At 34.8% G+C, this 25,793-nt stretch overlaps 1 protein-coding gene across 5 annotated transcripts in view; it reads right to left on the reverse strand.

The window, feature by feature from the left end:
- Positions 1-25,793, reverse strand: part of KIF20B (kinesin family member 20B) — a 75,829-nt gene that overhangs the window by 40,907 nt on the left and 9,129 nt on the right. For 3 of the 5 annotated variants that reach the window (XM_081823862.1, XM_081823861.1, XM_081823864.1), the window contains 15 exons: positions 22,729-22,815; positions 22,521-22,637; positions 21,769-21,907; positions 21,027-21,211; positions 19,375-19,411; positions 18,657-18,884; positions 17,629-17,740; positions 16,503-16,574; positions 16,049-16,195; positions 14,829-14,991; positions 13,909-14,199; positions 8,772-8,911; positions 7,678-7,816; positions 6,529-6,757; positions 5,566-5,618 (listed from right to left, as the gene is read on the reverse strand). In XM_081823862.1, coding sequence (XP_081679988.1) covers positions 5,566-5,618; positions 6,529-6,757; positions 7,678-7,816; positions 8,772-8,911; positions 13,909-14,199; positions 14,829-14,991; positions 16,049-16,195; positions 16,503-16,574; positions 17,629-17,740; positions 18,657-18,884; positions 19,375-19,411; positions 21,027-21,211; positions 21,769-21,907; positions 22,521-22,637; positions 22,729-22,815 — 2,139 coding nt within the window. The remainder of the gene's footprint in view (positions 1-5,565; positions 5,619-6,528; positions 6,758-7,677; positions 7,817-8,771; positions 8,912-13,908; positions 14,200-14,828; positions 14,992-16,048; positions 16,196-16,502; positions 16,575-17,628; positions 17,741-18,656; positions 18,885-19,374; positions 19,412-21,026; positions 21,212-21,768; positions 21,908-22,520; positions 22,638-22,728; positions 22,816-25,793) is intronic. The other 2 variants (XM_081823865.1, XM_081823863.1) reach the window with 1 other exon arrangement.

Genomic DNA, 25,793 nt, shown 5'->3' on the forward strand with positions numbered 1-25,793 from the left:
TTGAGGTCCCACTCTAGAAACTCAAAAACTGTTTTGTTACCAAAGCCTCTCAAAGATAAGCAGCATTTTTTTTATACTTTTAACAACTCCCAGAAAAATAGTTTTGGCCTTAACTTATAGCCTATGTATATTTAAAAATATACAGTCTACATACAGCCTTAAAACTGAGCTCCTAGTTTACCTAACAATAAAAATCACTTAGATTTTTATTTTTTAAGGCAAATACTATGCCTCCTAAAAGGCTAGCAGAAAAAAAAGATACTATATACTGTTATCCAGAAAGAGGAAGGGTGAAACTCAGCAGTTAAGGACAAGTCTATAAAGTAATCAAAAGTATAGTAAAGCCAGGGATTTTTTTAAAAGGCAAAGATTACTTAAATCCTTTCTGCTGGTAGCAATCCATTTTAGGGATAAAAAAAAGTGTATGAAAAAAACAAAATGCCATTTTCTATCATAAAATCAAACATTTTATTCAGGAGATATCGATGAGATGCCTTTTTTAAATCATAAAGTAATGAGGTTTTTTTTAAGCAGTGTTTTTAGATATCCCTAAACAAAGGATGTCATGATGAAAAACCTCCACTCTCACAACTGGTCCCCTGGTGTCACTGAGAAATAAAATCCCGGAATAGACAGATCACACCTCTGACAGAGGCTAAGAGTTTTCAAATACTCCATGAGAGGTTCAAGTTGTCTCTTCCCTCACTCTTAGACCTCTCAAAATGATCTGATCATTTTTTCCCTCCTTCAAATTATACAACTTCATCAAAAAAAAAATCTATCCTCCACAACTGTTACTGAAAGGAATCTTTTCTACCCTAGAGAGTATGTATGGTTGGAAAAATGATCAAGAACCATCATTCAAAATACACTTTTTTATCATTAGGAAGTCTGCTTTCAAGACAAGCTTTGGAACAGTGATCAACAGTTAATCATCAGGTTAAGTTGCAAACTTCCAAACAATTTACATTTGTTTATGTATTTATGTGAACAATTTCATATACTGTTTAAACCTAATTGGTAACAGAATCTAGAACCTATCTAAAAAGTCTATTTACAGGCAAGGACTATTAAATTAGGAACATTGCTAATTTGAATTGCTCTTTTACTATTAGTTAAACATGACTAACACACTGTGGTATATAAACATACTACAGAAATAAATATAATTCCAACGTAAATTTCCAACAATTTTCTTCGAAGATGTAGTTGCCAGAGTGATGTCTCTGGCTTTTTTTTTCTTGTTTTTATTTTCCTTCACCAAACCAAACAAGACTTACAATCCAAATCAAGTGATCAGACCAAAAGCATTTGCTGGAATAGCCAAACAAAAGTGCTAAGAGTCTGAAAGCCCAGCAATTCATACTGTAAAAATTCAAGCCCCGAGTCCCAAAAGGTCTTACCACCCCTTAATTCACCAGTCAATATCCTCTTCTTAATCTCTACCACCACTATCCAACTACCCTTAATCAAAGTCGTAATCAACTATCACCTGACTCTTCCAAGAGGCTTTTCTGGTCTCTATGCATCCAGTCTAACTCCATCTCAATCCCATCCTCCAAATTTCCAAATACATCACTCAAAATAAAAAAACAATTTTGCTACTCCTCTCTTTAAAATTAATGACTTCTCAGTGCCTACAGAATAAAACCCAAACTCTTTAATGCAGAATTTAAGGACTTCAACCACCTTACCCCAACCCACCGCTCCCAGCCTCACTTCTCACCTTTCCTTGCTTCAAACTTTCTCTTGAACAATGCTTGTGCTTTCCTACACTGACTGAAAGCCTTCTCATTTCCATGACTTTGTGCATGCTGAATCTTATATCTGGAAGGCCAGTCCAATTTCCTTGTCCCTCACAGCTATGGAATGCCCCTTCCCCCTACTTTCAACTGGCTAAATTTTTTTTTAAGATTTTATTTATTTACTTGACAGAGAGAGAGACAGCCAGAGAGGGAACACAAGCAGGGGGAGTGGAAGAGGGAGAAGCAGGCTTCCCGTAGAGCAGGGAGCTCAATGCGGGGCTCGGTCCAGGACCCTGGGATCATGACCTGAGCCAATGGCAAACGCTTAATGACTGAGCCACCAGCCACCCCTCAACCGGCTAAATTTTAATCATCTTTCATGGCTCAACTTAATCATTTTCATCTCCAGAAAGTATTCCCTAAACCTCCACCTATTCTCAGCTTCTTGTATATATTGACTACCACTGCACATTTCATTATGTTTACATGTTCTCTCCCTTACTGAGGAGTCATTAAGGGGACTAGTTTTTATTCATCTATATAATTCTCAAAATCTGACACAGTTCCTGGCACAAAGTAGACATTCAACAAGTGTTTTTTACTGAAACAAATCATTTTATGCTTCTTATCCTTGCTCTTCTCCTTATTACAAGGGTGTCTCTCCCAGTTTGGGTACAAAAAAAAGTCAGATAGACCGAATAATGCATCTAAAGAATACCAAAATAGAGGTCTGCTACCAGAGATTAGACAGAAGGTAAGCTACTCTTCTAGATGCTTCTTATTTACCCCTGTAGTATCAAAAGTCCACTTAATGCTGAGATGCTTCAGAAAATATTGGTGGATACTGGACTTTGACTGTCAAGATAGAAAGGATAGTTAACAGTCACTTTTTACAAGATACCAATCTTGTCTCATCTGGTCAGAGAAAAGACATACAAAAGTACCTTCAAATAAAGCAGAGAGGTTTAGTTATTAGTTTACTCAGCCTATTATGTCTGTATATTCTGCTTTTTTAATTCAAACAATAATCTTTGGAGTTTACAATAAAAAACATAAAGGAAAACCAAAACCATTGTTTAAAAAAAAAAGGATTAAAAGGCAGGCTGATTTTCCTAAACTAAATATGAAATGACCGAAACTTGTACTTCTAAAACCCTTAAACACTTTACATGGCATAGTACATGATGCAATTTTTAAAATAAAATATCTTTGCCATTAAGCATATGAACATTAGCAAAAAATGCATTTAATAAAAGTAAGCCTCTAACAAAAAAAACCCTAACTCCACTGAATTTCATTTATACTTCTATACAGAGACACAGAAATACAGATAGGTACAGTGATAGAGATAGAGACAGAAATCTTTATGACCTGCAGATATCTGAGCACATTAAGTTCCTTTTGCCCCAGAGCTCCCCTTACAACTAGCTAAGGCTTAGACTTCCAAGAGCTACATATTTTTCTCTCTCATGTATGTAAAGCATTGCCAGCATAGTTTGTGGGGTATTATGTTTAAAGAGGTCAAATGCCCTCTTGCAAGTTCTCAAAAACTCAGATTTGCACAAAGGTAAACTAAATTCAACACCAAAATAAACAATTCAACATTCTTAGTAAATTAATCTTAGCTATATAAGCTATTTTAAATTATTTTATTTTGAACTAAAACATAGACTTTTTAATGTAATTTGTAAGGCAGACAAAGTTAAATTCTTACAATGCTTGCAAATATGTTTTCTGTATGAAATTTTAGGTTCTGAAATTTGTTGATTGTATCCTCTTTTTGATCAATTATATCTACCAACTCTTGAATTCTTTGATTCTGCATAAGTATTTTCTTTGGAAAGAAGAAAAATAGCAATGTTTAATAAATATATTTTAGGATAGATAAAATGCAAGTCTGATGCAATTTTAGAATTCCTTCAAATTTTAAGACTAAATAAAAATACCTGTAAGTATGCATAGTATGACCTTATTTTTGTTTAAAAAATAATGTATGTTTATTTAAATAAAGGGAAGAAAAGCAATATAGTATATTGGGTAAGAGGAATCTGGAATCAGACTGTCCAGGTCCGAATCCTAACTCTTCCACCTTCTAGTTGTACGACCCTGGGCAAGTTACTTTATGTCTCTGTAAAAATAAAAAATAATAACAGTTTCTATTTCATAAAGTTGTTCTGAGATCTAAATGAGTTAATATATGTAAAGCATTTTAGAGAGTACATAGTTAAGTGTTCTATAAAAATAAATACATATGGGGTGCCTGGGTGGCTCAGTCAGTTAAGCATCCGACTCTCGATTTCAGCTCAGGTCATGATCTCAGCATCCTGGGATTGAGCCCTGTGGTAGGTTCTGCACTCAGTGGGGAGTCTGCTTGAGATTCTCGTTCTCCCTCTGCCCCTCGCCCCTGCTCGTGTGCACTCTCTCTGTCTCTTAAATAAATAAATAAAATCTTTCAAATAAAGAAATATGTATAAGGTAAAGTTCTAAAAAAAGCTACCAACCAACTTGGTTTTCTCTTATTTTTATTCAGGAGGAAGATTATGGGGGGCTTTTTAATCTTCTATTTTACATAGCTTAATATAACTGAATTTTTATAGCTAGCATCTACTATTTTTATAACTAGAAAAAAATAAAGGAAAAGATTAGGAATTGTCTAAACAGTAGCTGTAATGTCTTCTGCTAAGTACATTATTTTGGTTACTTCTTTAAATGCTAGATATTAGACACCAAAGATCTTGACTTATGTCTGTCATATCTTAAAATATTTAGCTCTTGAGAAGTATAAATGTAAACTGATGTAAGAAGACCCATGCCAGGGGCACCTGGGTGGCTCAGTCATTAAGCGTCTGCCTTCGGCTCAGGTCATGATCCCAGGGTCCTGGGAGCGAGCCCCACATCAGGCTCCCTGCTCAGCAGGAAGCCTGCTTCTCCCTCTCCTGCTCACCTGCTTGTGCTCTCTCTCTCTGTCAAATAAATAAATAAAAATCCATAAAAAAAATGAAGAAGAAGAAGACCCATGCCAGAGAAGGTCAGAAAAAACAGCAAGTTTAGAGTTCTAAATTCACTTTACCTCCACGTATATTTATAATTTCATATTTAAACCTATCAATGTCAAATCCATCTATAAGCATTTGGAATAAATTATCTGATCAAAGTGCCAAAGATCTTCAGAATTCAATGCTGCACATTGCTCAAGCCATATCCCATACTTTAAAAGTAATTTTAGATGAAATAAATACCATTTAAATGCATCAATCAACACTATTCACCTAGTGAAAGAATAACACACATCTCTATGTGCTAATGTAGAATTACCTCCAAGACATCTTTTGAGGGAAGAAAACAAGACACAAAACTAACTAATCCCATTTGTGTAAACCTTTATTTTTTTATTATTAAATATATATTTTTTTATTATTATGTTATGTTAATCACCATGTGTAAACCTTTTTTTAAGCAGGTTCTATGCCCAGCATGGAGCCCAACGCAAGACTTGAACTCACGACCCTGAGATCAAGACCTGAGCCGAAATCGAGAGTCAGACGCTTAACCAACTAAGCTATCCAAGCGCTCCTAATTTGTGTAAACTTTTTAAAAGATGTGTATGTTCCCTATATATAAATAAATATCTTCTGGAAAGACTGAAGAAACTTTCCAGTGGCTATCACTGAAAACTTACAATTTTCAATTTTTTATCAATTCATTTATTACTTTTTTTTAAATTATTTTTAAAATAAATGTACCTTGTCATAATTCATGTTCCTTCAATTGCTTAATTATTAAGTTCCTTATCAAGACAAAATAAAACTTGAAGTATTACCTTATTAGATTTCTCAAGCTCTTGAACCAATGAATTTAAATTAATTTCTGATTCTGAAAAAATAAGAATATTGAAAATAAATAACTAAGCATCTAAAAAAATATATCACTGAATAATCATGAAACGTGTTACATTTGGGAAAAATGATTTTGACAGCACTAGAAGCACACGGCATTCAGATACTAATTCTACCCCCAGAGGGCAATGTTTCTGAAAAAGCCACATTCAACATCCCATGCAGGGTAAAAATGAATGACATACACTAAATTGTAAAAAAATTTCTGGTATAATTTCAGAGAAGAGAGGAAAATAGTACCTTTCTAGTCCACTTAATTATGAAGAGATACCTCTTACCTGCTATTTTCTACCCATTTTGCTTCACACAGAAAAGGGCAGAATATTTCACCTAACACTTTTAAAAACCAGATAGGACATTATAAATATATATAAATTAAACATATATATATATATATATACACATATATACACACATATATAGCTCTGAGCTGGAATGAAGCACCAACAAACTTAAGACCACTCCATAGGAGTCACTTTATCCCAAACTTACAAGCTCAGAGCAGAATCTACTACACTATGACAATTCATAAAAAATACAGAAGAATAAAATTCACAGCATTACAATTTCCTGTAAGATTTCTTAATTTGCTGATAAAACTAATGCTTAGTTTGGTGGTGGTTGTTCTTTGGTTTGGGTTTTTTTGTTTTTGTTTTTGTTTTTTGAGAAGTCTATTTTCTACTAGTATTAGTCTGAAAGTAAATGAAGGCAAAAAAATTTTTTAATAGTAAATTACTATAAAGTCACTAAAATGTTAAATTTTAAATATGTTACCTAGATCAAAGAATCTTCCTGTCACTATGGTAAATAAGCTGCATAATCTCTTATACTCACCAACTTTTTATGCATTTGTAACATCTAAATATGGATAAAATACATCTACTTACCATTTTCTCTCTTTTTTAATTCTTCCTGGGTTTTGATTAATTCTTCTTTGGTTTTAGCTAATTCAGCTTTAACTTGATTAAACTTTATTTCTAAACAAGCAATAGCTTCCTGGGGGTCAGCAAGAGATGCAATATATAAGTGAGCAATTTCAGCCTGTTTCTTAATATCAGTGACATCATCTTGAAGAGATTCAATAATATCTTCAATTCCTACATAATTATGTGCTTCCTAAAAATAGCAAAAACCACATGCCTAATGTTAACAGTGGCTTTCACTCTTACAATGTGGTACTATCTGATTTAGACAATTTTAAGAACACGTAGCAAAAAATCCACAACTTAAAATGTTTTTCAATAAAGTATATTAAAGTATCTCCAATTATAAAAAAGCTATGTTCCATTACTCATTTTCTGTTTTACAGAATGTGAGACATAGTTCCATTTAAAAAAAAAGTCATAAGCTGTAAGTCACTATAGAACAATTATGACATCAGTTCAGGTACACTTTCACTTATATGTCTCCTAAGTCTCTGTTGGGACAGCTGAGGAAACAAACCTCCATTATCACAACTCAGTCCAAGAGCCAAACCATGTCTGGGACACATAAACATGATTTGACAGCAAGAGCCAGGACATCACCATCCCAGGCCCCTAAACTGAGTAATTAAAAAAGCAAAACAAAATCAAACAACCCCCCAAAGATATCAATTCCAGTGGAAGCAGCAGAAAAGGATAATGTTTCCTCAACTGCAGGGAATGGTCAGTCAGCCAACAAGAGCAATCCTTTTTACACAGAATGCTTTTGCTTTAATCAGAGCAATATAACGGACTCTTAGGTCCCTCTGAAACTGTTTAACACAAATCCAAGAGAGGCATCCCATAATCAGACTAAAAGGAACCCACCTACCTATAATCAATACAATGACTCAAAAGCAACACCAAAATGAGATATAAACATAACACCTAATTTTTTCTACTCTAATACCTATATTTAAACTAACTGTGCTCAAATTCCTAGCAAAGCATGCTTAATAGAGCTACGTAGTAAGTTGTTTAATTCTAAAGTATGTTAATGTTTTTTCATTATTGATGTGGTACACTACATGCTGGCACCAAAAACATCACTACCTAACATTTCAGTCAACATACTTTGGTTTCAACTTTCATGGCACAATCTTCATTCACTGGTTCTTCTGGAGTGTCACATTTACCAACCAAATCCTTGAAGATAGCCAAACGACATTCAGCATTTTCCTCAAGTATCTCTCGTTCCTGAAGGAGAGTTTCCCTTCATAACACAAATTAATCCCATTAAGAAAAAGCAACACTTTGTGTTTTTTTTCACTTCCAAGACTAAGGATACATGCACCCCTATGTATACTGCAGCATTATTTACAATAGCCAAACTACAAAAGCAGCCCAAGTGTCCATCAATAGACAAATGCATAAAGATGTTTGTGTGTATATATACATGTGTGTATATATATATATACACAATGGAATATTATTCAACCATAAAAAGAAATAAAATATTGCTATTTACAACAACATGGACGGAGCTAGGGATTATAATGCTAAGCAAAATAAGTCGAAGAAAGACAAATACCATATGATCTCATTCATATGTGGAATTTAAGAAACAAAACAAATGAGCAAAGGGAATAAAGAGAGACAAACCAAGAAACAGACTCTTAAGCAGAGAACAAACTGATGGTTACCAGAGGGGAAGTGTGTGGGGGAATGGGGTCATATGGGTGATGGGGATTAAAGAGGACACTTATCATGATGAAAAAAAATAAATAAGGGCACCTGGGTGGCTCAGTTGGTTAAGCAACTGCCTTCAGCTCAGGTCATGATCCTGGAGTCCCAGGATCGAGTCCCGCATCGGGCTCCCTGCTCAGCAGGGAGTCTGCTTCTCCCTCTGACCCTCCCCCCTCTCATACTCTCTCTATCTCATTGTCTCTCTCAAATAAATAAATAAAATCTTTAAAAAAAAAAAAATTTTAGAAAAAAAATAAATAAAATAACAAAAATAAATTTCTAAGATTAAGTACATTATAAATTAAAAGCAGATTTTAAATCATTCATGTACAACTCTGAATCACTGTGAGGATTAGCAAGTTACTTTCAAGCCCGTAGAAAGGTCAGAATTCAGAAGCCACTTAATATAAGTAAGTAACTTTTAAGAATTCTGAACAAATAAAATTCTCAATTTCTACTAGGACATAAAAGAAATAACTTACTTAAAGTCAGCTTCCCGTTGAGCTAAATACTGAGTAAACTCCTGTGTAACTTCATCACGAATTTTAAATTCCAATGTTAACTTTTCTTTTCTTTCATTTATCAGTTTTTTTTTCAAGTCTTCGATTAAATCCAACAGTTTCTAAAACATAAATATTAAAATCCTAAGAATATATCCCAAAAGAAATCCTACAGTCTGAGCATTCAAAAATAACTCTTCATTTACTCGACTATAATTATGCATCCTTTTAATGATAATATTCTCACTGAAAACTATGTATTGCAGAAATTCATTAATCTGAAATATGAGGTGGGCCTCTCCGCATTTTAAAAATACACTCACAGTAACTCAAATGTATTACTGTATGACTACACGAAGAAAGGAAAAAGAAGAAAAAAATCTGAAAATCTATTATCTACCAGGAACTACTCTGGAGAGTTCATATTTGATGCCTTTCAATCCACACAACCTCTGTAAGGTAGCAGCCATCTATACTTCATAGGTGAAGAAAGTAAAGACCAGGTCTGTGGAAAGTGCTAAAGGTTGGATTTTAAATTAGTCAAGATCTAAAGCCTAAGTGTTACAGAGTAGTTACTAAGAACCCCCAAACACTTTCCAAAATGGAAAAAAGAGATGTTACATAAACTTATCTTATTTGGCTTTTATAACTATCCAAATGTGAGCAACAACTCCAAGACCTTGGAAAAAGCATAATCATATAATATGGACAATGAATAAATAAAGCAATTAACACTTGACATGGCCAATATAGATCTATAATAAAATAAATTATAGCATCAGATAATAGCCTTATATTCCTTAAGGTTTCTACTTAAAGTTTCTCAATAATAAATTAACCAATAAATTCTCTCAAAGCTACAGATCTTTCAGTGTCTCAATTTTATATCTGAAAATATTTTCTATAGATATCCTGACTTTGAAATTCTCTTAAGAACCTATGCTGAGCGAAATTAGTCAATCAGAGAAAGACATGTATCATATGACCTCACTGATATGAGGAATTCTTAATCTCAGGAAACAAACTGAGGGTTGCTGGAGTGGTGGAGGGTGGGAGGGATGCGGTGACTGGGTGATAGACATTGGGGAGGGTATGTGCTATGGTGAGCGCTATGAATTGTGTAAGACTGTTGAATCACAGACCTGTACCTCTGAAACAAATCATACATTATATGTTAAAAAGAAAAAAAGAAGATAGTAGGAAGGGAAAAATGAAGGGGGGGAAATCAGAAGGGGAGATGAACCATGAGAGAGGATGGACTCTGAGAAACAAACTGAGGGTTCTGGAGGGGAGGGGGGTGGGGGGATGGGTTAGCCTGGTGATGGGGTATTAAAGAGGGCACGTACTGAATGGAGCACTGGGTGTTATACGCAAACAATGAATCATGGAACACTCATCAAAAACTAATGATGTAATGTATGGTGATTAACATAACAACAACAACAACAAAGAACCTATACTGAGGAAATACTTATATAACAGGACCCAGTGTTTGGCTGTGAGAATGGTTATCAGAGTATTGTTTTGTGGTAGCGGTTATATCTAATTAAGGAAAAGTGAAACCTAATTCAAAAGTCAAACATAAAAGATTGGTTCAATTATGGTACAATCACACAGTAACCTACTGTAATGAACAATGATGACTTGTATAAATAATTCATACTCTGCAAATTTACTTTTAAGTGAAGAAAATCAGGATACAGAAGAGTAATGTACAGTAAAAATCCATTAACGTGAGTGGTATGTAAAGAGATCTTTATATTTAATTTATTGCCCTTTTTCTTTTTCCAAACTCTACCATGATTAACTAACACTTTTATAATTTCAGATAACCACATTTTCCCAATGTTTAAAACAATAAGCTGTAGGGGCACCTGGTGGCTCGGTTGTTAAGTGTCTGCCTTTGGCTCAGGTCATGGTCCCAGGGTCCTGGGATTGAGCCCAGCATCAGGCTCCCTGTTCAGTGGGAAGCCTGCTTCTCCCTCTCCCACTCCCCCTGCTTGTGTTCCCTTTCTCGCTGTCTCTCTGTCAAATAAATAAATAAAATCTTTAAAAAACAAACTAACTAACAATAAGCTGTAATGAGACCTGAGCTGAGATCAAGAGTCAAGAAGCTTAATTGACAGAGCCACCCAGGCACCCCTGTTTACAGCAGCAATGTCCACAATAGCCAAACTATGGAAAGAGCCCAGATGTCCATCAAGGGATGAATGGATAAAGATGTGGTGTATGCATATACAAGGTAATACTACTTAGCCATCAAAAAAATGAAATCTTGCCATTTGCAACGATGTGGTATTATGCTAAGCGAAATAAGTCAATCGGAGAAAGACAATCATCATATGATCTCACTCATGTGGAATTTAAGAAACAAAACAGAATATCATAGGCGAAGGGAGGGAAAAATAAAACAAGATGAAATCAGAGAGGGAGACAAACCATAAGAGACTCTTCAACATAGGAAACAAACAGTGTTGCTGGGGAGGGGGAGGTAACTGGGTGATGGACATTAAGGAAGGCATGTGATGTAATGAACACTGGGTATTATAGAAGACTGATGAAATCACTGAACTCTACCCCTGAAATAATACACTGTATGTTAATTAATTGAATTTAAATTTAAAAAAATAAACTGTAATGATTATAGAAGAAATGTGGGAGACCTAGAGAAATCTACACAAATGTGGGAATAGCTTGGGAAACTGGTTTATCTTAATAACTGTCAACAATTCATTTTTTATCATTGTTAGCATACGATGGAAGTTTTTGCTAAAAAAAAAAAATCTGGTCTTCCTAGCTAAATGAACCCTAAGTATTAATATGCTAATATCAACTATCTCATAATGATTTTTAATGCCAATTAAAATGCGAATAATATAGGGGCGCCTGGGTGGCTCAGTCGTTAAGCTTCTGCCTTCGGCTCAGGTCATGATCCCAGGGTTCTGGGATCAAGCCCTGCATCAGGCTCCCTGCTCAGCGGGAAGCCTTGCTTCTCCCTCTCCCACTCCCTCTGCTTGTGTTCCCTCTCTTGCTGTGTCTTTCTGTCAAATAAATAAATAAAATCTTTAAAAAATAAAAAAAAATTTTAGGGGCGCCTGGGTGGCTCAGTCGTTAAGTGTCTGCCTTCGGCTCAGGTCATGATCCCAGGGTGCTGGGATCGAGCCCCACATCGGGCTCCCTGCTCAGTGGGAAGCCTGCTTCTCCCTCTCCCACTCCCCCTGCTTGTGTTCCCTCTCTCTCTGTGTCTCTCTCTGTCAAATAAATAAAAATCTTTAAAAAAAAAAAATAAAAAAATAAAAAAAAATTTTAAAAATGCTAATAATACAAAGGAAGCAGTCTAATCAATTTCATTTTTAAAAGTTAAATATTATAATACACTTTGATGAAATTTTTATTTTATCAGTGTTATAGGAAGACATGCACTTATACTATGTAATTATAAACTGTAACATTATTTTTCTCTGGTAAATTCAGAAATTTTATTAACATTTCAACTTTAATCCAACATTATATATGAACTTCAGCTTTGAGAAGATCAATACAAACTAAAATAGGACTACTGATCACTCCTTTTGTCACTGAGGTAAAGTATTACACCACAGAGGTCCATGGTAAACAAGATCCCATCACAAAGTAACGAGATAAATTGGGACTAGCATCTGAAGCTTTCATTCTCATTTCCAAACAATACAGGTGTAATGATGGTTTTCAGGGACAATGAAGTAAATTATTAAAATGAGAATATTTAACCCAATACATCATCCATCTACTTGGACTTCTACAGTCCAAGGGTACTAGGATGTGAGATTTGTCAACACCATTAAAGCACACCCATGAGCACAAGGTTACCAGTGTTCTAGGCCAATGGTAAGAAGACTCCATATATATAGATGTAGTTATGGCCAGTTGATGAGGGGAACCAGTAATGTGAACATGAGCTAAATCTCAGGATTAACACAATGTAAATAAATGTGTGAACTGTATTTGGACAGAGGCTAAAATTACCACTGTTCAATCTTACTTACTTACCATAAATATGACTAACCAATTTCTGTTTTTGAAGAAAGAATAATTGGTTCTGGGTGGCTATTTTGAGTGCTTGTACTTAAGACTGCAAACTAAGTTTGGTGGAGTATGCCAAAATCATTGAGTGAAAGCATACTGCAGGACAAGATATTCACATGGTCTCAAAGTATCATGCCACAGGTGATATACTTTTAAAATGAAAAGAGATCTGAAACACAATACCTTAACCAAATAAGCAAAACTTAGCATTACCAAGAATGGGGAAATCAGACATCATGTGTGTCCAGAAAGGATGCAACAGGAAATTCACAACTTGACTTATATAATAGTGTAATACCTGAATCATGAAGAAAAATCAGAGAAATCCAGATTGGAGGTATTCTATAAGACAACTAGCCTCAACTTCTCAAAAATATCTTTGTTAGATTACAAATAACTAAAGAAACATAAGAAACATGACAATCAAAAGCAACTTTTTAACTTCGGTTGTAGATCAAAAACAAAGTGGCCATAAAGAACATACTGGGATCACTGAAGAAATCTCAATATGGACAGTGTAACAGATTATATTATTCTATCAATGTTAAATTGCTTAGGTATGAAAATGGTCTTGTGATCATAAGGAATAGGTTTACAGTATTAGGAAACATGCTAAAGTAGTTAGTTGTAAGGTATCATTCATTATGTCTATACCTTGTTTTCAAATGGTACATGCAAAAAAACTGTATTCACATATGCATAAGGAATTAAACATGGTAAAGTGTTAATTGACAAATCCAATGGGTTTTCATTGTACTAGTCTTTCTATGGGTTTAAAATTTTTCAAATTATAAGGGCGCCTGGCTGGCTCAGTTGGTACAGTGTGCAACTCTTGATCTCGGAGTTGTGAGTTCAAGCCCCACATTGGTTGTAGAGATTACTTAAAAATAAAATCTTAAAAAAATTTTTTCTTTCAAAATATAAAGTTGAGATATATAAAAAATTTAGCATATTGTTGAAAAAAAATTGGAAGACAGGGAGCCTTAAGTATTGTTAACCCTAACGTCACAATAATAATAAGCCAAGCTTAGAAGTACGAGTTCTTAATACATACTCTCTTCTCCTCGTGGCTAATGAAAGCCTTATCTTCCTCCAATGTTTTATCTAGATCTTCATCAGTAAGTTCAGTTTCCACACTTCGGTTTTCTTCACCTTTTTCTAGATCCTCAATTAGATCTTCATCTTCCACCACGTCTTCCAGACCACTTTCCCATGAAATTGTGGATCTTTTTACATTTAATATTTTATTAACTGAATTATTAATGTCTAATAATACATCTTGAGAAGACTTGGCAGGTCCAAATGATTTCTCCTGAGAAGAATTTAAAATGTCTGGAACACAAACCTGTTAAAATATCCAATGTGACTTTTAAAACAGAAAAGGAAAAACTGTCAACTAAAAAATAACTTCGTAAATTTAAGTCAAATGACAATTCTAGTGTTTAAAAAAGACCTATGCAAACAAACATACAAGGACTCCTAGCAGAAGGGCTTCCTGATTAGCCACTAAGTAAACTAGATGGGTGGCAAAGCAGACAATTCATTACAAGAATACTCGTAATTTGGGGGCGCCTGGGTGGCTCAGTTGGTTGAGCATCTGGCTCCTGGTTTCGGCTCAGGGGTTGTGGGATAGAGCCCTATGTTGGGCTCCACACTCAGCTTGGAGTCTGCTTGGGTTTCTCTCTCCCTCTCTCTCTGCTCCTCCCCCTCCCATGCTTTCTTTCTCTCTCTCTCCTCTCGCTCATTCTCTAAAATAAATAAATAAATAAATCTTAAAAAAAATAATAATACCAGGGGAAACTTTCAATCTTGTCACATGTCCTCTTACTTGGTCAAACATTTACATTTTTAATTTTCAATTATTTCCTAGGTTTACAGTTGTAAGTGCAAAATGTATTAGCTATGCTGAGAAAAAAATGGTTCATATTCTAATAAGAGACTTAATGAATTCTGCAGAAATTTAAATATATTTACTTTTTGTGCAATGGCTGAGAATTTCAACACATTGAGCGTTTCATCATAGGCAAAATAACATTGGCTGATGTTGACAATCATGCATATTTTCCCTTTACCATTAAAAAAACTTTGAAAATAGTGGGTCAGTTTACTTTCCCGGAAAGGCACGTGTTGTTGAAACCTATGGAAAAAATTTTCAAAAAACTCTAAGTTAAAACAAATCTCATGAAGTCAGAATGCTAATAAATTTTACAAAGAAATAATTAATCTAGCTATCAAGGACTTCTAGGTTAGTGGTTAGCCTATAAAAGTCATTTTCTGTTTATTTATACTATTTTCTTTAAATACCGCTAATAATAACACTAACAATAACTCACTAGACAAAATGTTAAGAAAATCACATTGAAGTGGTTGTGCTTTCTAGTGTAAAGCAATTTTACAATATATGCCATGAAACACCTTTATTAAAAATGATAAAGGCTAATTACAATTTACTCAGCCTAAAACGCTAATTAATGCAGAAATCTATCACATCTAGAAGAACACAATGATTAGTAAGAATAAAGTGGTTGTAGATGTTAAGCCAGGATCAGGAGAAGCTTATTATCTAAAGTGTCTGTTGACATATACTTGCTATGGAAAATAGTGTTTCCTTGATGAGTCACTGGCATCAACTGACATTGTTTTTTATTTCAATTTTTTTAATCCAAGAACTCTAAGTATTTCTATCATAATTCATGTATAGCCATTACATAAAAGCAGGTTAAAAACAAAAAACAACTTTCTAAAATTAGAGTTGAAAGTTTAAATATTAACACTTAATATACCCATAGCATGGTGAGCGCTGTGAATTGTGCAAGACTGTTGAATCACAGATCTGTACCTCTGAAGCAAATAATACATTATATGTTAAAAAACAAGAAGAAAAAGAAGAAGATAGCAGGAGGGGAAGAATGAAGGGGGGGAAATCGGAGGGGAACATGAACCATGAGAGACTATGGACTCTGAGAAACAAACTGAGGGTTCTAGAGGGGAGGGGGGTGGGAGGATGGGTTAGCCTGGTGATGGGTATTAAAGAGAGCACGTTCTGCACGGAGCACTGGGTGTTATACGCAAACAATGAATCATGGAACACTACATCAAAAACTAATGATGTAATGTATGGTGATTAACATAACATAATAAAAAAAAATTAAAAAAAATATATATATACCCATAGCAGTTCCAGCAACACTTACTTTGACTTTTCACTGTTTTTCAAAACATTGATACACTTTCCCAGAGTCAATAAAGAAGTGTTGATATTCCCAGTCTCTCTTAACCTTTCCCCTTCATTCTGTGTCTTCATGCTTCTTTCTGAACCAGCAAGATCACATAAACACAATCTGAATTAACAAAAAAAAAAAATATATATATATATATATATAAAGTTCTTCAAAACAATTCAAAATAATTACAACTTTTTTTTTTTTAAGTGAGAGAGAGAGAGAGCATTAGTGGGGGCTATGGGGTAGAGGGCGAGGGGGAGAGAGAATCTTGAGCAGGCTCCATGCTTAGCATGGAGCCCGATAATGGGGCTTAAGCTCACACTCCTAAGATCATGACCTGAGCCGAAATTGAGTCAGACGCATAATCAAATGAGTCATCCAGGAACCCCCAAAATAATAACAATTTAAAGAATGCTCAACTTACTCACTGACTCGCATTACACGAGGCATTTCAGAATCTTCAATCTGTAATATTCTAATAGTGAATATGCTGTGACTAAAAGAAATACAGAAAAATCCAATGTTATCTTTCATTCTTAACTTCTGTATTCTAAATAGGCAAAGCAAGCATCTAAATCAACATCTATTTATATCCTAATACTAACCATACCTCTAGCACTGCACTTTCCAACTAGATGCCAGATATTTCAATCCGGTATTCCACTATCACCTACATCCCAAACTCCCCAAAACCAAATACCTTATCTTTCATTTAGCCCCAAATTCTTTGAACCCTCTCAACATTCCAACTTCTATCAGTGACATCACTTATAGTAAAAATCTCAATTTACTTGCAAAGATCATACTATTAGTTAAAATGGTATATATACTGCTAATTTTCTTTTAATATACACCTAAAGTAAAGCATACATTGGCCCAAATACAGGCTAATCTGGATCATATACTATCTTCATGGCATACTGAGTTTGGGGGACAGGGCTCTTTCCTCCTTTTTTTTTTTTTTTAAAGATTTTATTTATTTATTTGAGAGAGAGAGAATGAGAGAGCACATGAGAGGGGGGAGGGTCAGAGGGAGAAGCAGGCTCCCCGCGGAGCAGGGAGCCCGATGCGGGACTCGATCCCGGGACTCCAGGATCACGACCTGAGCCGAAGGCAGTCGCTTAACCAACTGAGCCACCCAGGCGCCCAGGGCCCTTTCCTCCTTAAGAGACAACCTGTTTTAAATATCTCACTGCTTAAACTTAGTTCCTTTTGTCTCTCATGCCTCAATCCCTTCCTTCAAAAACATCATTCCTTAACCCCTTGAGATGCATATTGTAGGCAACTCTTAAAATATTGAGGTTAGATATTCACATAAAGAATAAAAATACCTAAGAGACTTCATGCAAATTAGTAAATTTTGTTAGAACAATAAATAGTCCTGATAGTCTTATGTGTTTAGTGCTCTTAACAAAATATTTTTTATGCCCATGAATTCATTTAACATATCAGAAAACCTACTGCCCACTTTAGTCTTAAATTAGTTGTATTTACAATACCACAGAATACCCTGGGTGCTTCAAGCTCAAACAGCAGGGTTTCCTCTTTACCTTCTACTAGAAGCATTGTTCAGCTTTGTGAAGGCAACACTCTGGTGCTTTATTCCTAGTTTTAAGAGTCTATATGCTTCTTTGGAATCAGATACTTGAATCCACTGTAGATCTTTGAAAAGTAAAGAGGACATATACCACTTTATAAAAACAGCATTTGTTATACAATGTAATCTCTTTAGAGATTTGTAACCTCTTTTCCCAAAGACACATAATGAAATCTTTTAATAACATCCCCTAGGTTAGGTGAAAGCCACTCAGGTATTCTATATTCCACTAGAAAAGAGATACACAAGAGGAGGATATTATAATTATTTTCCAATATTTAAGTTATACAAACACAGATGTTTTTCAATAGTAGGCCAAAGGGAAAATTAAAAACAGAAGAGATTCCTTAGAATTAAACATCCGGAAAAAAAAAAAAAAGACAAAGACAAAACATACTATGGATTAAACCTACAATGTGAGACACTGCACATTGCAATTCATTAGGGAATCATGAAGTCAAATTTAGAGTCATAACCAGCATTTTATAAAAATGAAGTAGAATACAGAAAAATATCAAAGTGTATTCCTTATACTAAGGGTAAGTATAATTAATGAAACTTCTGAGTTGTAAATATGTATGCATACATATACACAAATGAGTACTAGATCATGATGTTATTAATATATGTATGTACTTCCTACTTTGAGTAGTGGCTTTAAAAAGTTGGAAAAACACCACAGTGGAAGAACAGATACATTTCCATAGCTTCACAGGTGCTACAAAGCAGCAGAATAATGTGAATACCAACACACACAGCTTTTCCCACCTCCCAAAACCCCATCAATGATACTCAAGCAAAACAATAACAACACTGACCCCTTTACACTCAGGTTTAATTAACATACCAAAACATACCTCCAAAGCACAAACTTCTCTATGTTGATGTTATTAATATAAAAATTTTCAATCTCCAGTTTGCTGTAACAAAGCTTAGAAAGAAACTTCAGAGCAATAAGATAAAAAGCACTCATGACTATACCTTTTATAAAAGAATAGCCCTTTACATCTTGTGAAAGGCGTAGCATCTTTCTCTTTTGGAACTTAGATAATACAGGAACAAACAAGTCATAAATAGATTCATTGTAAATCTCAAAGAAAGAAACCCATACAGAAAATTTTATATTATTATCCATATTCAAGCTAGCTTGTTCACAATCTTTCATGGATTCTTCAAACTCTGGGATATTCAAAGAGTTGATTAAACTTCCTACAAAAAATAAAAAAGGATAATCACAAAATTAAGAAATTGGCTAAAAATGAGACAAGACAGATCAAGACCTCTGGACTTGAAAAACTAAGTGTCCTTAATCTTTTAACTAACAATGTTAAACACTTTTTGGACCAAAGCAGATGTAAAAAAAAAATCTGTATTAACCAAAGCTTGGCTTCTTTTTATCTTTCTTTTCTTTCAGAAATAATGCCAATGAATCAAATTGAAGTTACATGTAAAGGACAAAGAAAAAATAGTATCTCTCTTGAATTCTACATGTAAGTTATAAGTGAAAGGGATTCTCTGTGATATTAAACCCAAATAAAACTTTACAGTGACTGATATTTCATGTTAGTATGTACCATTTTCCAAGAATTACTGTCATTAAAAAAAATTAAATCATTAGGAGTGATTCAAAAATTAAAAGCTATTCAAATGTATTTCATATAATCAACATTTGAAAAGTGAGTGAGAAAGGAAACCTTACCATAAAGAGTATCATAACTATCATTCTGCATCACAACCTAAAAAGGAACAATTATTTTTAAGTTAAAAACCATTTTTAGTTAAGGTTAAATAATCCGTACATTGATTATCTATCCGAATAAGTCACCAACCAAACCACAACCTTTCATCTACTTAATTCAATGACCTCCATTAATTCTTTCCCCTAGTTAAATAATATAGTCTCATAATAAGAAATCTGGGAAACCACAGAAGAATATTAAAAAGAATATCATCACATATGATCCCTGCCACTCACCAGTAATATTCAATATATTCCTTTCTATTCTATTCCCCACATTTATTACATTGAGAGCTTTTACTTTTACTCACTATAATTAAAATTTTTTTTTTAATTTTATTTATTTGACAGACAGAGACACAGCAAGAGAGGGAACACATGCAGGGGGAGTTGGAGAGGGGGAAGCAGGCTTCCCGCAGAGCAGGGAGCCCAATACAGGGATCGATCCCAGGACCCTGGGATCATGACCTGAGCCGAAGGCAGACACTTAACGACTGAGCCACTCAGGCGCCCCTTAAAAATTATTTTTAAACAAATAATGGTGGCTGTGTAACTGAATAGATGTGAAATAAATTAATTATTCCCCTATTACTAAACATTTAGATTATTTACAGTTTTTTCAGTAAAAATAATACTAAGATAAATATCTTCATTTATAATATTTTTCTTCTGTATTCTAATTAGTTCCTTAGGATATATCCCTAAATGCGAATTAGTGGATGAAAAGATATGAAAAATTTTAAGTTCTCACTCACAGTATTGCCAAACTGTTTTCTAAAAACACATTTTACAACCAATGTATGAAAGCGTGATTTCATTTTTTAAATATTTTAATAACTTCACAGGCAATATGATGTTTTAACTGGATAACTTGTAAGGGAAATTTTTTTCATTATTAATGATTTCAATTTCCTCTAAGAATTTTCTGTGCAACTACCTACCAATTTCCATAATTTTTATTTATACTCACTATTTTACTTTCAGAGATCACAATCATGGACCTTGAATTTTGAACTCCACTGAATAAAAATATTTTATTACCTTGAAACCCTGATTTCTAAATGTCTTAAAAAAGAAAAACCCCATCAATATTTTGCAACTATCTATAAAAACTGTTAATAGTTTTAACAATCTTTAATAGGATAAATGTCTGAAAACATAAAATCCATAAGAAACAGGAAGAATAGACAAATACACATTTACAAAAAACTTTGTGAAAAATAAAGGAAAGAAAGAAAAGAGGCCAATATAACTTAACAGATAAATGTTAGAAGAAATTTTCACTTTTTATTTCTCACATTCCCTTGTTTAGATTTTGTGTGTACAAATTACTTTTAAATTAAAAAAAATTTTTTTTAATCATTACATATAGTACTGTTTCTACAACAACCAAAACGATTTCAGAACCATTTACATTTGTACTGTTTAAACATTTCTACTATCTGTACAATATATAGCAAGAAGAGAGGTCTTCAAACAAGTTTATTCTTTTCTCAAAAAGACAACCATCATCACCATCACTGTAAAATATTCTAATATAGATTGAAACAAAGTAAAGAGCTTATAAAAGATCATGATGTATATATTTTTCACATACTAGACTACTTCCATACCTCTTTAATTTGCCGAAGCAATGCACTTTTGCTAGCAACCTCTTCTTTCTCTTGGTGTGGTGATAACCGTAAATATTCTCTCGATCTATGTGGTTTAAGGTTCATCTTTGTATACAGTCTTTCCTGAAGACTATCAAATAATACATTCAAAGTTCGCGGCAGAATACCAATATTTTCTTCTGTGCCTGTGAGAAGAATTTTTGTTTTATACTCTCTTAAAGTATTAGGAAAGTGGAAAACATTCTTGGATTACCAAGGCTTCTTTTATACCACCAATAGGTAAGAATAAACAGCTAAGACAAAAGCGAAAGAAGTTGAAAGATTACTCAGTTTTCTATCACTTTGCTCTTCACTGAATAATGGACATTTTATCAACTATTATACTGAGGCAAAACCTGAAATTTTACATTCAGATCAGCCATAACATTTGCAATCACCCATAACCACAAAGTATAAAAGTAAACAAAATTCTTCCCTGGTTATCCATGCTTAATTCACTATGTCACATAAATCCTTTTTCTGAAATTTTATCATCTAATTCTCTATCATATGGGTAAAGCAATTTCACAAATGAATTAAATCAATCTGAATCAAAAGCCATTGGCAATACACATTCAATATGCTATTACTATTAAAAATGGAGCAAATGTACTGGATAACGGAAACATAACTACATGCAAGTATCATGAGGATGAGTGAATATTAGTGTTTTTTTCCTTTCTAGTAAAAATAATAAGTTTACCTTGAAATGTATATGTTTTGCCTGAATTGGTTAGCCCATAAGTAAAAATCAGCCGACTTTGTCCTTTCAAGAGGTCTTTTACTGGCTGCATAATGCAACCCTGGAAGAATTCCTTCTGTGTAGTTTCTGGGCCAAAAACCTAATAAGCATTTTTAAAAACAAGTCTTTTTAGAAAATTCAAGTAAATTTTTATAATCAATTCTACCCCTATAACTCATGTTTTAAAAATTTATTTTTTTAAGCTTATTTATTTATTTAAGTAACCTCTACAGCCAACATGGAGCTCAAACTCATGATCCTGATATCAAGAGTTGTGTGCTCCCCAGACTGAGCCAGCCAGGCACCCCTCATGTTTCAAAAACTTAAAAGATTTCTTTTACAAGATTCATATACTTAGGATAGGTGCCATATCCCCAACTCTCACAAATATACATGATAGTTTAACTACTGTCAGAAAGTTTTCAAGATAGAAATCTGACCTAGTCAATCAAGTTTTCATTTAAATTTTGAAAGAACATTTCTTAAAACAAAAAAGGTTAAAAAACTATATAGTAATTTATTCACTTCCAATTACATATTTACAAACCTGAAATTTGAGTCCTACTCTTGAGAAAAAAATACCAGTGCCTAACACCTAAGTTCCATAAGCACATGATGTATATAGTTCATTATATACAATTATGTAGCTATTTAGCCTAAGTCAAATCTCTTCTACTTAAAAGAAAAATTTTCAGTTTCACATAAGCACTTACCTTGGAAAAACTAAATTTCTGTGCCATCTGCCCAGAGCTTTTCTCACTTAACCGACCAAGGATGCTTTGAGGATCTTTCAGCAGAATAGTCTGTGAGTCCAGCATATATACACAGCCCTAGAACACATAAATAAATATAAAGAATCCCACAATAAATAAATAAAAACAATGGTATTTTGTCCATTTAATGAAAGTAAAATCCACAAACCTCAGACTCATGTTCTTTTTCTGACTGTGTAAATGGTCTTATTCGAAGACAAACCTGGAGATAATCTTTGGATTCCAAACTATTTGCCTTAAAAAAGAAGAACAAAATAACTGTATTTAAAAAATGCAAAATACGGCTTTTCAGAAATCACCTTTCTTTAAGTGGCTATTACATTACAAACTGAGACTATACAGAACCTCTAAGCAAACAGTGCTTCTTCTGTTTGTAACCATTTTATATGTCTAAAGAGAAGCAAATCTACTTAGAAAAAAACACCACAAAAGACTCAGTTTCCCCTACATTCTATATTTATACTTGAAGTTTACAATATACCTCTTTTCCATAAAATCAACTTTGACAACTAAATACAAATAACAGGGCTCTAAGTCACTAAAACATAGTACTCTAGAATAAATTACATGTAACCAGAATAGTCTATTAACCCAAATTTCAAATCCATCTAAAATTTTTTTGCTGGGGCGCCTGGGTGGCTCAGTCGTTAAGCGTCTGCCTTCTGCTCAGGTCATGATCCCAGGATCCTGGAATTGAGCCCCGCATCGGGCTCCCTGCTCAGCGGGAGGCCTGCTTCTCCCTCTCCCAATCCCCCTGCTTGTGTTCCTTCTCTCGCTTTGTGTCTCTCTGTCAAAATAAATAAATAAAATCTTTAAAAAAAAAAAAAAAACTTTTTTGCTATACAGCATTCTCTTTATTCCTTCCTTGGGGGAAGAAATGAGTTTAGTTCATTTCTTAAAATAATTCTAAAGAAATGTGTTTTGTTTTGTTTTTTAAGTAAAAAGGGAACAATTACTTAAATACAACTTACTAAAGAAAAACAACAACAAAAAAACCACCCAGAAACTAGAAAATCTGAACAGTCCTATATCTATTAAAGAAATTCAACTTACATTCAAATAAACAAAATAATCCCACAAAAAAAACGCCAGGCCCTGGTAACTCATTAGTCAATTCTCTCAAACACTTTAGGATATAATCATACAAATCACAGAGAAGCCTTTAAGTAAGTAATCTCTACACCAACATGGAGCTCAAACTCATGATCCTGAGATCATGAGTTGAAAAGTGTTTATGTAAGAGAACGCTTTTCAACTAATTCTGAGTATGACATAACCTTGACACCAAAATCTGACAAAGATATCCCCAGAAGAAATTACAGAACAATATCCCTAATTTAGATGCAAAAATTCCCTAACAAAGTATTAGCCAATATATAAAATAGGACAGTACATCCTGACCAAAAATGTTTAATCTTAGGAATGCAAGGTCAATTTAACATTCATAAATCAATTTGGGTAAATAACCACACTGAAAGAATAAAGAAATGTTCATCTCTAGGGGCGCCTGGGTGGCTCAGTCAGTTAAGTGACTGCCTTCAGCTCAGGTCAATCCGAGAGTTTTGGGATCAAGCCCTCAGTGGGCAGTCTGCTTGTCCCTCTCCCTCTGCCTCACACTTGCTCATGCTTTCTCTCTCTCTAATAAATAAATAAAATTGTTAAAAAAAAAAAAGAAATGTTTATCTCTAATAGATGTAGGGGGAAAAAAGCATTTGAATGATGACATGAAATTGACACAAGTATTCAACATCCATTCATAATAATTCTCAGCAAAGTGGAATAGAGAGGAACTTCCTTCACCTGACAAAGGACATTTACAAAAACCTACAGCAAGGGGCGGAGCAAGATGGTGGAGGAGTAGGAGACCTGGATTCTGTCTGGTCTCAGGAATTCAGCTGGATGGGGATCAAACCATTCTGAACATCTACAAACTCAACAGGAGATCGAAGAAAAGAAGAGCAACAACTCTCTGAACAGAAAAGCGACCACTTTCTGGAAGGTAGGACGGGAGGAGAAGTGAATACCAGGCGATATTCGGGAGGATAGACGGCAGGGGAGGGGGCCTCTGTCGGCCGCTTCTGGCAAGTGACAGAGCCGCGAAGCACAAAATTGGAACTTTTAGAAGTCTGCTCCGCTGAGAGACGTCGCTCCCGTGGCTAAGTGGGGGGTGGAACCCTCGTGGGACAGTGTGGTCTCAGGACCCTCGGGGTCACAGAAAGACCAGGGGTGCCTGAGTGCAGCAGAGCTCCCAGGTATCGGAGCGCGGAAGCCGGCTGTAGAGATGGAGCCGAGGAGCGGGCTCTCAGCTCAGGGTTGCCATAAACCGTGATCCACGGCACAGTCAGGCCACTGCTCCTCCAGCAGGGACCCAACAAGCAGTAGATCCGGGGAGACTCCCCTTCCTCCCCTTCCTCCCCTAGGAGGAGTGGCACGGGAGCGCACCACAGGAATCGGCTGGGTTTGGAGACTCCACACTGAGTCGGGTGCCAGAGAGAGAAACGCTTGGTCACAGACCAGGTGAGCACGGAATGTGGCCGGAGACCAGGGAGACGGGAGTTACTGACTGTTTTTCTCTGGGGGCGCACTGAGAAGCGGGACCCCGAGTTCTCAGCTCCTCAGGGGCGGAGATTGGGAGGCCGCCATTTTCACTCTTGTCCTCCAAAGCTGGACGGAAAGCTTGCAGGGAACAAAAGCTCCCGAGAGCAAACCCAAGCAGATTACTTAGCCTGGACCAGGAAAGGGCGGGGCAATTCCGCCTCCGGCAAAGACATTTGGGAACCACGGCAACAGGCCCCTCCCCAAGAATATCAGCAAGAACAGCCAGCCAAGACCAAGTTTACGGAGCAATGAGAATGGCAGAACTCCAGCGCTAGGGGAATACTGCACATAGAATTCATGGCTTTTTTACCATGATTCTTTAGTCTTTCAAAGTGAATTTTTTTTTTACCTTTTTTATTTTGAATTTTTCTTTTTCCCTTTTTCAACCAACATCTTATCAATCCCTTTTTTAAAAAACATTTTTATTTTTCACTTTTAGAGTCATATTCTATGCCTTCATAGTAGTTACCCTTATTTTTGGCATATATATATAAGTTGTTCTCTCTTTAAAATTTTGAGATACAGTTTCTTCTAACAGATCAAAATATACCCTAAATCTCTAGTATATGGCTTTGTTCTACTCTCCCGCCTGATCACATTCTTTTTTTTTTTTAA

Source organism: Leptonychotes weddellii, chromosome 6, assembly GCF_054177405.1.
Source record: "Leptonychotes weddellii isolate Sample4059 chromosome 6, ASM5417740v2, whole genome shotgun sequence".
Taxonomy (NCBI): domain Eukaryota; kingdom Metazoa; phylum Chordata; class Mammalia; order Carnivora; family Phocidae; genus Leptonychotes; species Leptonychotes weddellii.